This window comes from Vanellus vanellus (genome assembly GCF_965231255.1).
Source record: "Vanellus vanellus genome assembly, chromosome: 2".
In the NCBI taxonomy this organism is placed as follows: domain Eukaryota; kingdom Metazoa; phylum Chordata; class Aves; order Charadriiformes; family Charadriidae; genus Vanellus; species Vanellus vanellus.
Genome location: NC_138906.1, coordinates 132,976,660 through 132,991,684, shown reverse-complemented (window position 1 = coordinate 132,991,684; position 15,025 = coordinate 132,976,660). Strand labels below are relative to the sequence as shown.

Sequence of the window (15,025 nt, the reverse complement as noted above, 5' to 3'; positions counted from 1 at the left end):
AGAGTTAAGGCCTTCTGTTTCTCACTATGCCTCACAGCAGGTGGGCAAGAGGCTGGAAGGGGAGACAGCTGGGACAGCTGACCTGAATTGACCAAAGGGATATTCCAGGCTATATAATGTTACGGTCAGCAATAAAAACTGGTGGTGGTTTTTCCCAAAGTAGCCGTTACTTGGGGACTGGCTAGGCATCAGTGTGATTGTGAGAGGTGATGAGCGACTGCTTTGGCATCACTTGTTTTAGGTTTTGGGACTTTCTTTCTTTTTCTTTCTCTCTTTAATTCTCTCTCTCTTTCTCCCTTTCTCTCTCTCTTTCTTTCTCTTTCTTCCTTTCTTTCTTTCAATTTTCAAACTATCTATCTCAACCCGTGAGTTTTCTTGCTTATGCTCTTCCTATTGTCCCCCACCACCACTGTGGAACAGTGAATGAGTAAAGGGCTCTGTGGTCCTTAGCTGCTTGCTGTGGTCAACCCATAAAGAGAGGAAAAAAAAGTCTTTTGGAACTTTTGCCTTCAACTGTTCATTGTCTATCCAAATTCTAAATCTTTCAGGAGTTTCAAAGTACCCAGTAATCAAGACTATCAGAAATTGCCTACCCTACAGATAGAAGATGATTGAAGATAAATGGAAGATAAATGGAAGACTGAAGATCAGACCTTTTAGAAATTGTGATGACAAGTAAATTGCATTTATTGATATTTTTCCTAGAATCAAATAGTCCTATTCAAATTGGGATGAACTATATCTTCCACATCAGACTCCAAAGAAAAAGCCACTGAATGTCAAATACCTATCACTAAGAAAGTCAATTACATCTCACAAAAGTAAAGCTGAAGATATTTCATTCATATTAGCCATATCATTCACAGAGCAATAACATTATGACTGTTCATATGCTAAGCCTGGTCCACATAATACAATCCTTCTTTTGCTCCAGTCATAACCATCAAGGAGCACAAAAGTATGTAAATGCTTTACACACTTTGGGAGATAATGCAAGTAAAAAAAAAGGTGATAAACCAATGCTATTTCCTTTCTCTTTTAGATAGAGAGCATGCCTCCTCTTTCCAGCTGTTGAAATTTGAAGGAAACAGAAAACTTCATACGAATAGTTTCATAAAGGCGATGGCCACCACACTGTAAGACATTAGAAATGGAGACATGTAGGTCTATGGCAATGTCAAAAAAAGCTGCATCTAAGTATTTATCTACACAGTCACGTTTTTTAGAAATTTCACTAGGAGGCAGCAGTGATGCAGATCGTCAAGTCATGCATACAAAGACATTTACCTTGAAGACATGCTATAAGATTATCCTGGTTTGAGGTAAAACAGAATGAATTTTGTTCAGTAACTTTGCTTCTTAGCTAGGCCTCTTCTAACTACTGAAATTAACAGCATATTGTGCAGACAACATTCACTCTCAGAGTGATAAGACTTATGTTTATAGTTGATGCCAAGGCATGGTATGCAGAGAGGCTATTGCTTAACACCCAAGGGCAGCTCACTTTGTTATTTGCCCCATTGAAGGGTCGGAAGCGGAAAAGCATATAGGGGTCCCACCTGCGGGGAGGAGCGGACAGGACAGGTGACCCAAAACTGACCAACAGGGTATTCCATCCCATCTGCTCAGGATAAAAGCTGAGGGATCAAAGGGTCAGTGCTGTTTCTTCAATGGCTGGTGTCTGAGGAGGACTCTGTCTGTTTGTCTGCCCTTAATCCCAATCCTGAGTCCAGATTCGGAATCCAGTTCCTGTCCATCATTGAGTCCAGTCTGGGACTTCCCCAGTGCCAGTAGGTGACGTGATTGTCATCCTGGGAGCTTGATACGGTCTTGTATATATTTCATTAGTTCCTTTTTATTATTAATGATTTCATTAAAGTAGTTTAGTTCCTTCTAAAGTCGTAAGTCTCTCTCTCTCTCTCTCGCCTCTTTGAAGAGAGGTACAGGAGAGCATCTGTCATTCTGCCCAGTAGCCAGTTCGGCCCAAACCACGACAAAGATTAACAACTTTGCTTTTTTTTTTTTTTTTAAGAGAAATATAATGCTGGATCATACCTTGTTAAACAATTTCATATAATTTTAAATATAAAACACCAATGTTTATTGTTGCATTGAGTGTAAAGAATCAGCATTCAGTAATAAGAACATGAGACAAATAACACTGCTATTATCACTCTCCCATGACTTGGGCTAAAGCAGTGATGACTACCTCTGACTAGACAGAAAACTTAGCTTCTTTCAGTGGCATGAAAATACTGTGCTACACTGACTTTCCTGCTTGCTGGTGATTCAAACCTGAGGACAGTAGTACAATGAGGAGTTCATGATCCACACAATAATTGACCTGAGCAGGCGCAGGTCTGTGCTGTGCTATGCTGTGCTGCCCGTATCACTTGGCTGCAGGATGAAGTTAGCCTGCTAATCATAAAGGAGAAGACTGTAGGCAGCTCCCACTTGGCGTTTGGCAATTACACTACCTGCATGGTCTTATCTTAAAAGTGAACCGCCATGTTGTCATGTGAACATCTTTTTGCTTGACAGTAAAACTGGTGAATGGAATTCTTTACTTATAAGAAAAACTAAACTAAATTATTTACTTCTAAGAGCTCTAAGGACTGTAATGCTGGTGAATCTTAGCACAGCAGGATCTGTGCAACGTATGGTGCCATGACTAGAGGTCTGTCCAATGTCATGTAACTTAGGATTCACAGTATCTGAAGGGATATAAGATTACCTATGCTATCCCATTTTTCCACCTCAAAAAAGTATTTAAATCCACACCTTATGGAGCCTGAGTGCCCTTCTAATGGAGATCTGTATCACACACTTGCACCAATGCCTTAAATTTTGCACTGTATAGTGCAGCCAGTCTCTGCATGCAGAAGAGGCCTACTGTCTCCCAGTGGTGTCAGCGTCTGTGCGTGCTCTACATAGCAAATGCTCGTTGGTTGTGTTGCTGATTTCCCAATAGCTACCAAAAAAGAAGCTCCAGCAAAAGGGGACACAATGAGCAATTCATATAGATTTCTCCCCACAATCTTTCTACTTAAACCCCAATAAAACAGTCTGCAGGCCAGAAAACTCTTCTGAAGATGTAGTACAACTCACATACCATCTTTCCCAGGGCCTTGTGGCCTCTCTTCTGGCAAATGATGTATTCTAGTCACATAACGTAGGAGAAGCTTTCGTCCAGCTGGGAGAGACAACAAAGAGGAACAACCTGCTGATAATATTAGAATAATTTATCAGGTCTAGAGTCCGTTTCCTGCATGTTGCCAAATCTAGGAAACAGGGAAATCAGGAATGTCTGTTGAACCAGAGGAAATGCACTGAAAGCAATGCATTCAGGACGCCCTTTCATTAAAGCACTCCGAAAATTATTACAAAAGCAGTATAGACTATATAAGGGGTAGACAACTAGACACTGAGTTATTGTCTCATCCTACAGGCAAAGTTAGTCTCCACTAAATTCTGTTTATCTCATCTTGTTATAAAATGTAAATATAACACCAGCCAATCTTTCAGGGGTGTTATAATGATTAAGTAATTAACATTTGGAAAGCTCTTGAGGAAAAAAGAAATTCTAAAGATTAGAAGAGGAGATATTAAAACAAACAGAAGACACCAGGTATCTCCTGATAGCAATAGTCAAAAATATATATAACTACTTAAAATGCATTGCTATCTTTAAAGATTCTGGTTTGTTACTGCATAGCAAGATTTATACATAATAAACATGAGGCAGACAATCACTGAACTTTCACTGAAGATTTCTACATTGAGCAAAAGAAACACTATTAATACAAAACCAGCTCTGAAGAAAAGAAGAGATGGTTTTACAAGTCCTGACACTGAAAAACTTAAATTTAGCTCAGATATATGATTATTTGAATTGAAATCATGGAGGCTTTTCAGAACCATACAGACTGGCATATGCATCAAGGTGCCAGCAGGAAATGGACTTCAATTATCACCACCTTTCACTCAACTACACCTGCGTGAGCTTTCTGGCTACACTTATCTTTGGAGTGGTGCTTCATAGTTAACTATTGCACAGCACATATTAGCATATGGTAACATTTTTAATATTGTGAGCATGCATAAAGATTGGACAACAACAAGAAAAGAGGTGATTGAGCATTATGACTAAATATCAATATTGTGTAAAGCAATACAGAATTTCTTTTTCACGTTCCTTACCTGTTAAAAACTCAAGAATGTATATTTAAATCCAAGTGTGCTACAAAAAACCTTATGCTTTTATCATGTGTATGTTTATGCATAGCAATCCATTTAAACAATGATATTTTTACACTTAAACAAACAACTGATTTTTTCAAACTAAATGAATCATGCTTTGGTGACTGTTCAATCAATATTCCCACCAATTTCAGGGAAAATACAGGTCAGTCCTCTCCAATGGACATCAGTCAGCTCCTGAGGAAATAACATGATTTCAAAGTTTCAGTGCACTTCACCCAAACGTGAAAGACAGCTTAAGCCCAAATGTCATGGAATTCCAAAAGGACTGCAGAGTTTCACAAAGAACTACTTCAGCTCCTGGTTAGATTTGCAAACCACAATACTTGGCATTATGATGTATGCAAAACAACCCATTTGATATCATTTTCAGCCATAGACCTCAATTGCATTACCCTTTTACATTTACAAATACATGTGATTTTACAGTTACAGTTCTCATCTTTTTAAAGTCAGGAAGATCCTTTCCACTATGTTATCTGCTAGTAATCTATTTCAGCCACCTGCATAACTGAACACACTTAGAGAGTTACCAGTGTGTTGAGCCCTCCTATGCATCTTATGTTATACATAGTGACAACTGAAATCGGAATGTAGCCCCATAATACTCTTTTTCGTCTTTGCACATATAATTCTTTTGAAATGGATTCTTCAGAAGTATAACAGCTTAATTGTTTCTTCTATTTAGAATGTTTAATTCCAGCTAAACCTTCCTTGACCATTCCGGTGTGAGTACTAGGAAGATTTTTTTGGAAGAAAATACAGTAACAGTCATTTTCATGCTTTTAATACCTAAATAAATCAACCAAACTCTGAAAAAGATTCTCTTGAGCACACATCAAGATGGAAGTTTGCATTCTGCAAAAACCTGCATTACAAGTAGGGTATGCAGTAAAATCATCTGCTATAAATAGTAAAATTTGTTTTCCCAGAATCCAGACTTAGGAGCGTGAGGTTTTGTGATTTTTTTAAGAAACAGCTGAATAAGCAACGAATACTGAACTCTAAAGGGAACAAGTCAAGTAGTTGTATGCAACAATGCCCTGCAATTCAGCAATGGCAGAAAGCCATGATTTGAAATTAGTTATACTGCACATAAGCAGAGTAAAAAGCATCAAAGCAGTTAATGGATTAATGCAGTATATAATAAAAAAATTCTATCCCAGTATCATACAGTTACTGATCTGGAAAATATAGCAATGAAAAATACCTATGTTTGCCAATAGAAACTTAAGTTCTTTATGTTACCTTTAAAAGAAAATAAAACACCCTTTCTGTGTAACACTTTGTCATATCCTCAAGTTTTGAGCAGTTCTGCAGGTCGTAACCTAACTGGTATATGAAATATAAGCCATATACTGTCAGCAAATTGCAAAATGAGAACTAAAATAAAAGCCAGTCTTTCAGAAGCACAGCACTTTCAACACCAAGATGTGCATATTGAACTTTCTATCAGTGCTAGTTACAATAACATGGCTATATTATAAACACTATAACCATGGCTATTCATCAAATATGTCGTGATTTTGCATGCAGAATCTCAGAGTGACTTATATGACACTCTACACAAACCAGAGTTCCTGTTTGTGACCTTACCTAGTCTTAAGTTGATTTTGTATAAACTTTCCTAGTTTCAATGAAATGTATGACAGAAAAATGTTCCAGGTTTTGCATGGCACAAAAAACTAGAATGGATTCTTAAAACTGAGTCCTTATTAAGAAAAACCAAAATGTTTGTACACAGATAATATTCTGCCCAAACATCAAGACACTAGAAAATAAAATTTCCTTTATACTGCCTTTCTGGTTCCAGATACCTTAAGGGATTCAAATGTCTAGAAGGAAAGACCTATACATCTATTGGAAACCTTTTCCTCACTATCTCCACAGAAGTTAACAAAAGATTCTATTCTGTACGTGATACACAATGATGCCAACAACATCACACACACAATCACACACTGTACCTTCCAGATGCCACAGAATACTACTTAAGGTTTATGCCACTACAAGACACCCACCCATGCAGCTTGCTTTTTATGTCATGCTGATAAAGTTGGAAAGATCTGTAAATTGCAGGAGCAAATAAGGAGATAACGCAGCTACAGACTAATTATGGCCTTTGCTGGAATCCATGGATTAGTTCTGGAAATACCAACTGATTCCATGAAGACTGCGAGCCCACAGCCGCAAACACTGTGACTTGCTTCAAGCACAAATAACTAACTGACGCACTGTGACACCCTGAGTGACCCAGCCCTTTATCTCTTTTTTCTGCCAAAACAAATGCATGCATCAAAGTTAAAACTACAGGAAAAAAAAGAAAATATGTATTAATTCACAATTATTTAAGCATAACAAAAAACAACTTTTACCATGAGCATGGTGAAGCACTGGAACAGTTTGCCCAGAGATATCGTAGAGTTTCCATTATTGGAGAGAGTCAAAAACCCAACTGAGCAATGTTCGGAGCAACCTGCTCTAGCTGATTGTTTTGAGCAAGGGGTTGGACTAGATATCTCCAGCAGTCCCCTCCAACCTCAACTACTCTGTGATCCTATGAAAACTTCAGTAAGAAAACAACAGAATTCTAACAGAAACAGAGTAAGGCATCATGTGTTTTTCTGATTTTTAGATTACAGTCCAACCTGAAACAAATAATTTGTGATGGAATTCATAAATGTAAGAATGCTGAGCTATCCTGACATTGACATTGTGTATTTCACAGAATCAAAGAATGGTCAGGGTTGGAAAGGACCTCTGGAGATCATCTAGTCCAACCTTCCCGCCAGAGCAGGGTCACCTCCAGCAGGTTGCACAGGATGGCGTCCAGGCGGGTTTTGAATGTCTCCAGAGTGGGAGACTCCACCACCTCTCTGGGCAGCCTGTTCCAGTGCTCTGCCACCCTCAAAGTAAAGAAGTTCCTCCTCATGTTTAGATGGAATTTCTACATTCAAGTTTGTGTCCATTACCTCTTGTCCTGTCACTGGGCACCACTGGGCACAATTTCCAGTGCTTTGATCTCACATAAAGTTCTATATAGCAAAAACGGGGGGGGGGGGGGGGGGGGGGGGGGGGGCAGGGGGAGTTGAAATCCATTACTCCTTGTTAAGCATCTTACATTGAAATGTTTAAAAATGGCAGAAAAGAGACTACTAATGAACTTTCTTCAACAATTTCCTTCCTGTCACAAGTAGTAATTCTAGGAAAGGGAGAAAGCACTGAGCACAAAGCCTTCTAGAGTCAATTTTACATACTATACAGTCTACTGTAAAATTGCAATCAAATCCTTTGCAGAGGTTACAAATTCACACTATGCAAGCTATTTGTAGCTAGCAAGTCTCAAATAAAACCCACTGAAGTTAGAACTGTGATACAGCTAAGAAAAAGAACTAGAAGAAAGCCAGTGAAGCTGATTCGGCTCCTTGTACATAAATACATCTCCAAGTAGAACCTGCAAGTGATTTATGTAAGAAATCAAATTAAATCACTATAAGCACCTGAAATGTTTGATATTTCACAGGACTTTGATGCAGCTAGCAGTTTATTCGCACACATATATGGTCTTCTTCACGTTCACTCCTGAAGGTTGCAAGTTAAACCCTATGAACCTTCACACAGCTGCTGGATATTTTAGCTTCAAACATAGGGAGCAGATTCAAACTAATTATGCTTGATCGTATATTACACTTTTTAGATTAATCTATAATAAAAAATGTATCAGAAAATGCACATAATTTTTTGCAGTTACCCAGCAGTTCCATTGCATCATCTTCATTGTCAATATCTTCTTCAGTTACAGATGGAGCTGTGCTTTGAGCAGAATCGAATGAGTCCTGAGAAAGCATGGCAGCCAGCAGTTTCTTATGTTGCTGCTGTTGTTGTTTTAGTCCTTTGGTCTTTGGCTCCATTTTTAAGCTGTGAGGGAGGAAAGCACAACTTTATGTCACACATTTGTCAAATTACTGTAGCCCATGATGTCCTCCAGATCTGAAGGTTCATGCCATCAGATGACACATAAACCATCCGGTTATCACTCATTTGCTGATGATTGGATAAGTCAGTTTGTGTTTTCAGATCCTATCTAAAGTTTTGATCAAATCATGATGCAAAATCTTCCATTGCCTTTATGGGCATTAATCAAGTCTAAATAAGCTACATATACAGAAAAACAGGATGTCAGTTACTAATCATTATTGTTAAGGCATTGATCACACAGCAAAAAAGCTGAGAACAAAAAACTGCTCCCTTGAGTGGTTACGCTATCACCACCCCATAGGATTAAGGACTATATAGTTATAAGATTTCTCATGGTTTGTTGACTTGTGTACCTAACCTAAATAACAGACAATTGGAACTGCACAGAAGATAGCAGAAGGGTCTAAGGTAGGACTTGCTACAGTTAACAATTCCTGATTCCTTACAATATCACAGAATCACAGAATTTTCAGAGTTGGAAGGGACCTCTAGAGATCATCTAGTCCAACTCCCCTGCTAAAGCAGGATTGCCCAGAGCACATTACTCAGGACTGCATCCAGGCGGGTCTTGAAAATCTCCAGAGAAGGGGACTCCACAACCTCCCCGGGCAGCCTGTGCCAGTGCTCTGGCACCCTCACCGTAAAGAAGTTTTTCCGTGTATTTGAACGGAACTTCCTGTGTTCTAACTTGTGCCCATTACCCCTCGTCCTGTTACTTGGAACCATTGAAAAGAGCCTGGCTTCATCCTCCTTCAACCCACCCTTTAGATACTTGTAAGCATTAATAAGGTCTCCCCTCAGCCTTCTCTTCTCCAGGCTAAAGAGTCCCAGCTCCCCCAGCCTTTCCTCATAAGGGAGATGCTCCAAGCCCTTAATCATCTTAGTTGCCCCACGCTGGACTCTCTCCAGCAGTTCCCTGTCCCTCTTGAACTGGGGAGCCCAAAACTGGACGCAGTATTCCAGTTGTGGCCTCACCAGTGCAGAGTAGAGGGGGAGAATGACCTCCCTCGACCTACTGGCCACACTCTTCCCTATGCAGCCCAGGATTCCATTGGCCTTTTTGGCAACAAGGGCACATTGCTGGACCATGGATAATTTACTGTCTACCACAACCCCCAGATCCTTCTCCTCTGAGCTACTTCCCAGCAGGTCCGCCCCTAACCTGTACTGGTGCCTAGCATTCTTCCTCCCCAGGTGCAGGACCTTGCACTTGCTTTTCTTGAACCTCATTAGGTTCTTCTCTGCCCAGCTCTCCAGCCTGTCCAGGTCGTGCTGGATGGCAGCACGGCCCTCTGGGGTGTCAGCCACCCCACCCAGTTTGGTATCATCAGCAAACTTGCTGAGGATACACTCTGTCCCCTCATCCAGGTCATTAATGAATATGTTAAACAAAATTGGACCGAGTATTGACCCCTGGGGGACACCACTGGTTACAGGCCTCCAACTAGACTCTGTGCCGCTGATCACAACCCTCTGAGTTCTGTCCCGCAGCCAACTCTCAATCCACCTCACTGTCACCTCATCTAGCCCATACTTCCTCAGCTTCCTAATGAGGATGTCATGGGAGACAGTGTCAAAAGCCTTGCTAAAGTCAAGGTAGATGACATCCACGACTCTCCCCTCATCCAGCCAACCAGTTATAACATCATAGAAAGCTATCAGATTGGTCAAGCATGGTTTACCCTTGGTAAATCCATGTTGACCACTTCCAATAACTTCCTGTTCCTCAACGTGTTTGGAGATGACATCCAGAATGAGTCGTTCCATTACCTTCCCAGGGACAGAGGTGAGACTAACCGATCTGTAGTTCCCTGGGTCCTCCTTCTTGCCTTTTTTGAAGATCGGAGTGATGTCAGCCTTCCTCCAGTCCTCAGGCACCTCTCCTGTTCTCCATGACCGTTCAAAGACGATGGAGAGTGGTCTAGCAATAACATCCGCCAGCTCTCTCAGCACTCGCGGATGCATGCCATCAGGGCCCATGGACTTGTGAATGTCCAGCTTGGCCAAGTGGTCTCTGACACGGTCCTCCTCAACTGAGGGAAAATCTTCCTCTCTCCAGACCTTCCCCTTTGCCTTCAGAGTATGGGATTCATGAAGGACAGCTTTAGCAGTGAAGACCGAATATCAAGATAAAGACAATGGGACAGAAGTTTGGTGCCCCACACAAGGGTATCAGAAACACCTTAGACTCTTACATCCTGTCACCAGAAGGCAGACTTGTATAACCAATGATAGTTCATTTCTCACTGCAAAGATGAACAATGACAAGATAAAGTGGACCTTGGAGATGAAGAACAGGCTTTGAGTTTAGGATATCAGGTTATGGATGAGGCCTCTGCAAGCTCAAGTTCATTTTGGGCTCTGAGACACACATTAAAAATCACCCAATTTTCCCACCATGTACACACATTATTCCTTGAGGAAGTTTCTCAAGAGCCCTGCTTCTCAGAATTTCTCCAGGAAATTTTTCATGTAGAAAACTACTAACAATGACTTGGAAATGAGTTTAATCCTATTTTCCTAGTGTTCAAATTTTTGAAAGATGAGCTCGGTACCAACAAGATTGCCATCAGCACTTTTATATGGTCTGTTATCACATATTAATACCTCACCTTGCACCCTTTACAGCAGCAACACAGAGCAATACAAAACCGGTGACAAATACAGTCTTTCCTCTGCAGCAATCCAGAACATTAACGGCACAAAGGTGACCCTTCACCAGTTTGACATCACTAATACAGCTACTTCAGACTGGCTACACTATCTTTCCTAGCCAAAATAGTAGTGAAACCTGTCCTTTCAGTTGCTCAAAATTAATTCCCCTTCTTTTTTTAAGGAACTGGGCCTGGCTTTCAGATATACGACATACGGGCTTTAGTTGCTCATCAACACAGGAATGTACGTTTTTAAGGAGGAAACGGTGGTTCTTTCCCACTGTCCACTACTGAATGGAGCAAAAAGTGATGGTTGCAAAGTTCATGGTTGCAAAGACAGAAGAAGTAGCCAACTCATAGATTCCCAAATATACCCATATATCCCAACTATACCAATATACTATGTATATTCACTGTATACGTATTTGCTTTATGCTGAAAAGACCAATATTGAAAATGGGCATGTTATTAACAGACCAGTGGTCAACAGGAACATGTCATTCTCTGCAGCTTATTCAGTGCCCTGTAGAATGCTATGAATGTGTAAGGACCCAGGGCTTCCCCTTCCACCAAACAGAAAGACACTTGTATGCTATGGTCTGTGAAAACAACAGAGAAAGAGGGAATCGCATGACAATGATGGCAATTACCAGTGATCTGCCAATGCCTAATCCTCTGGGTATTTATCACAGTATGCTGGGGATTGGAAGGGACCTCAAAAGATCATCTAGTCCAATCCCCCTGTCGGAGCAGGAACACCTAGATGAGGTTGCATATTATTTATATAATATTTCATTTATGTAGCATTTCCTTTATGTAGCATTTCCTTATGTTTAGTGATAAATAAAAGAAAACATAATACCTGGAAATAATGGGACAATTGCAGTTTTCACTTTCCTGTTCTCATGCTGTAACCAAAGATTAGGATTAGTTTTGAGAGTTTGCTGACTTATCACATAAATCCTGATAATTAATGATCAATAAACTATCACTTTTTATTAAAAGTGCTGCTAAACCAAATTTAACAAGATATAATTGGAAACATTTAATATGGATTTCAAATTGCTCCCTCTTTTAGTTGCCAGGTAATAATGTAACTGAATTATTTTAGGCTACATTAACTATGAAGTAGATGAATGAAATACAGATGAGGTAGCCAAAAATTCTTTACAACTGATAACAAATTCACTCTTTTGAGAGTTTCATCTAATCTCACAAAACCCATACTACTCCCACTACTTTTGGCTGTACTAGGTATATGCTGCATTAAAACTAAATTATTATTACATATTAATAGTCTCATACATTTGATGTATAGTCAATTCCAAATTCTTCTAATAGTACTTTAATTCCCAGTAACACTGAATCAGACCTTGAAGAAACTGCCTGTTATTAGTTAATTATTATTAAATATTCAGATTAACCTTGAACAATACAGGCCTTTTAAACTTCCATATATTGGTGGCATCAGTTTTAGTATCACCACTATCTTGAAGTTCCACAATTTTATGATTATTTTGCAAGACTGCAAACATGCTTTTTATAAATGCCTTACAAAAGCTGATGAAATGCTAATGAAGCAAAGAATTATCCCAGACAGAAAATCAGTCATCCAAATGTAAATCCATATGCTGCGTGTAATTTAGTAGTTATTCATTTCCACTGAAAATCAGTATTCCCACTTAACGATACATATTTTTCAACAGGTCTTCAGCACTCACTGTGCCTTAAAACTAGAGATATCAGTGTCTCATGAATCTTTCCGGGCATCAAGTACCCCACATGCTCTGTATTTCACACACCAGGCAATGTGATTCTGTCATGATACTCAACAAGACTTCTCAAATACAATTCTCAAAGCCATTAATCACATTTTTTAATTATAGCATTAGCTGTGAGGTTTCTCACAGCTTGTACCACCCTCGACAAAGAAAAAAATACGCTGCTTTGAATCATCTTTGCTACTCCGAACTAAACCTCTTTGCTCCTGTCTAGAGATCAGAGATGCTTATTTCTGCCCCTTGCTATTGAGAGGAGGGATACAATATTCTCCATTTGCTCTGCAACGTGGAACAGATCTTTATTCAGTGTCTTTATAGGACTGCTGAATAAGTAAAAAGAAACCCAGGCACTCACAATCAAGCTGCAGTGCCAGTTGCTGACTCCATTAATTTCCCAGGAACTGCACTGGAGAAACCCAGTGTCTGAGTTCTGCTGGTTCCAGTCCAATGTCTGGCTACATTACTACATGCTGCTGCTTCTTTGAAATAGTAGTACTTGCAGCTACTCCCACAATAATCTAATTAAAAGAAAGAAGTGCTCATGGATAACAAACATTCCCAACATGTGAGGGCAGTTAATGAATACAGCCTGTGAGAGTACAGCAAGTGACAAGACTGTGACAGAGAGGTGAATTCCAATGTAGAAGGCATATGGAGGACACAGTGAAGGAATATCCAACAGCATCCTAGCCTGTATCAGGAATATTATGGTGAGCAGGACTAGGGAAGTGATCATCCCCCTGTACTCGGATATTAGGAAACATTTTTTCACTGAAAGGGTTATTAAACATTGGAATAGGCTGCCCAGGGAGGTGGTGGATTCGCCATCCCTGGAGGTGTTTAAAAAAGGGTAGATGTGGTATTTGGGGAGATGGTTTAGAAGTGGTTTTGTCAGGGTAGGCTAATGGTTGGACTTGATGATCTTAAAGGTCCCTTCCAACCTCAGCAATTCTATGATTCTATGATTCTAATATTCACAGTTCAAACTGGGGGATGGGAGGCAGTCCTGTGGAAAGAGATCTGGGGGCGTGCATCGATGTCAAGTTGAATATGAGTCAACAGTGTGCCTTGGCAGCCAAAAGGGCCAACCCTGTCCTGGGGTGCATCAAGCATAGCTAGTCGGTCAAGGGAGGTGATTGTCCCACTCTACACTGCACTGGTGCAACCCCACCTTAAGTATTGTGTGCAGTTTTGGGTGTCTCAATATAAGAAGGACATCAAACTATTAGAGTGTGTCCAGAGGAGGACGACCAAGATGGTGAAAAGCCTCAAGGGCAAGACTTAGGAGGAGCGGCTGAGGTCACCTGGCTTGTTCATCTTGGAGAAGGCTAAGGGGTGAGCTCAAGGCAGTCTACAACTTCCTCAAGGGAGACAGAGGAGGTAGATGTGCTGATGTCCTCTCTCTGATGACCAGAAACAGGACACAAGGAAATGGGATGAGGCTGGGTCAGGGGAAGTTCAGATTGGACATTAGGAAAAGGTTCTTCAGTGAGAGGGTGGTCGGTCAGCAGCACAGGCTCCCTAGGGAAGTGGTCATGGCACCGAGACTGTCAGAGTTCAAGGAGTTCTCTTAGTCATATGGTTTAGTTTTAGGTAGTCCTGCGAGGAGTGGGGAGTTTGAATCAATGATCCTAATGGGTCCTTTCCAACCTGATATACTCTATGATTCTGTGATAATACCTTAGACCTTTTCAAAGGGAAAGCAGAGAGTTTCTGCCTTCTTAAAAGAGGAAGAAAAAGATGTCTGCTGCAAGTCAGAGTACTGGTTATAACCAAGGAGAAAGGCTAAAGGGCTGAGGGAGAACTGCAGGTGTTTAAGGCAATTAACAGAGGCCCTGCACAAGCTTTACATTTTAAAAAACAAGCACGAATCCTTTTCAAAGAAAGGCTGTGAATACTTCTCTGTAATAAGCGGGTATCTTTAAACCATGAAAAATGGACTCCTTGGAAAAATTATAATCTCTTCCACGTAGCTGAAGCACATTAACAAACAAACATACTCCCCCACTCTCAGTCAAGCGCAATAAATTGTCAGAAGTTATTTACTGCAGAGAATACATTTTCTCTTTGGGAAAGAACTGTTATTAACACCAAGTGGCTAAGTATAAGAACTGAAGATTAATTTAGGGAGCCCTGTTAAAAATAACATAGATACTGTTTTCCCTTGTCTATCTTTCCTTTAAATGAGAAAATCAGATTTATCACTAAAGTGGAAAGAAGATTAACAAACAGCTACTACCAACCGCTGAAAGACGGTTATGGGCACAAGTTAGAACACAGGAAGTTCCATTCAAATACACGGAAAAACTTCTTTACGGTGAGGGTGACAGAGCACTGGCACAGGCTGCCCAG

The 15,025-nt window shown here is 40.3% G+C and overlaps 1 protein-coding gene across 1 annotated transcript in view; it reads right to left on the bottom strand.

Annotated features, from left to right (window-relative positions):
* The window catches only part of LOC309668979 (uncharacterized protein C8orf34 homolog), a gene marked incomplete at both ends in the record, with an annotated part of 203,829 nt that overhangs the window by 125,538 nt on the left and 63,266 nt on the right, over nt 1-15,025 (bottom strand). Inside the window, one exon of the mRNA XM_082479547.1 lies at nt 8,012-8,178. Coding sequence (XP_082335673.1) covers nt 8,012-8,178 — 167 coding nt within the window. The remainder of the gene's footprint in view (nt 1-8,011; nt 8,179-15,025) is intronic.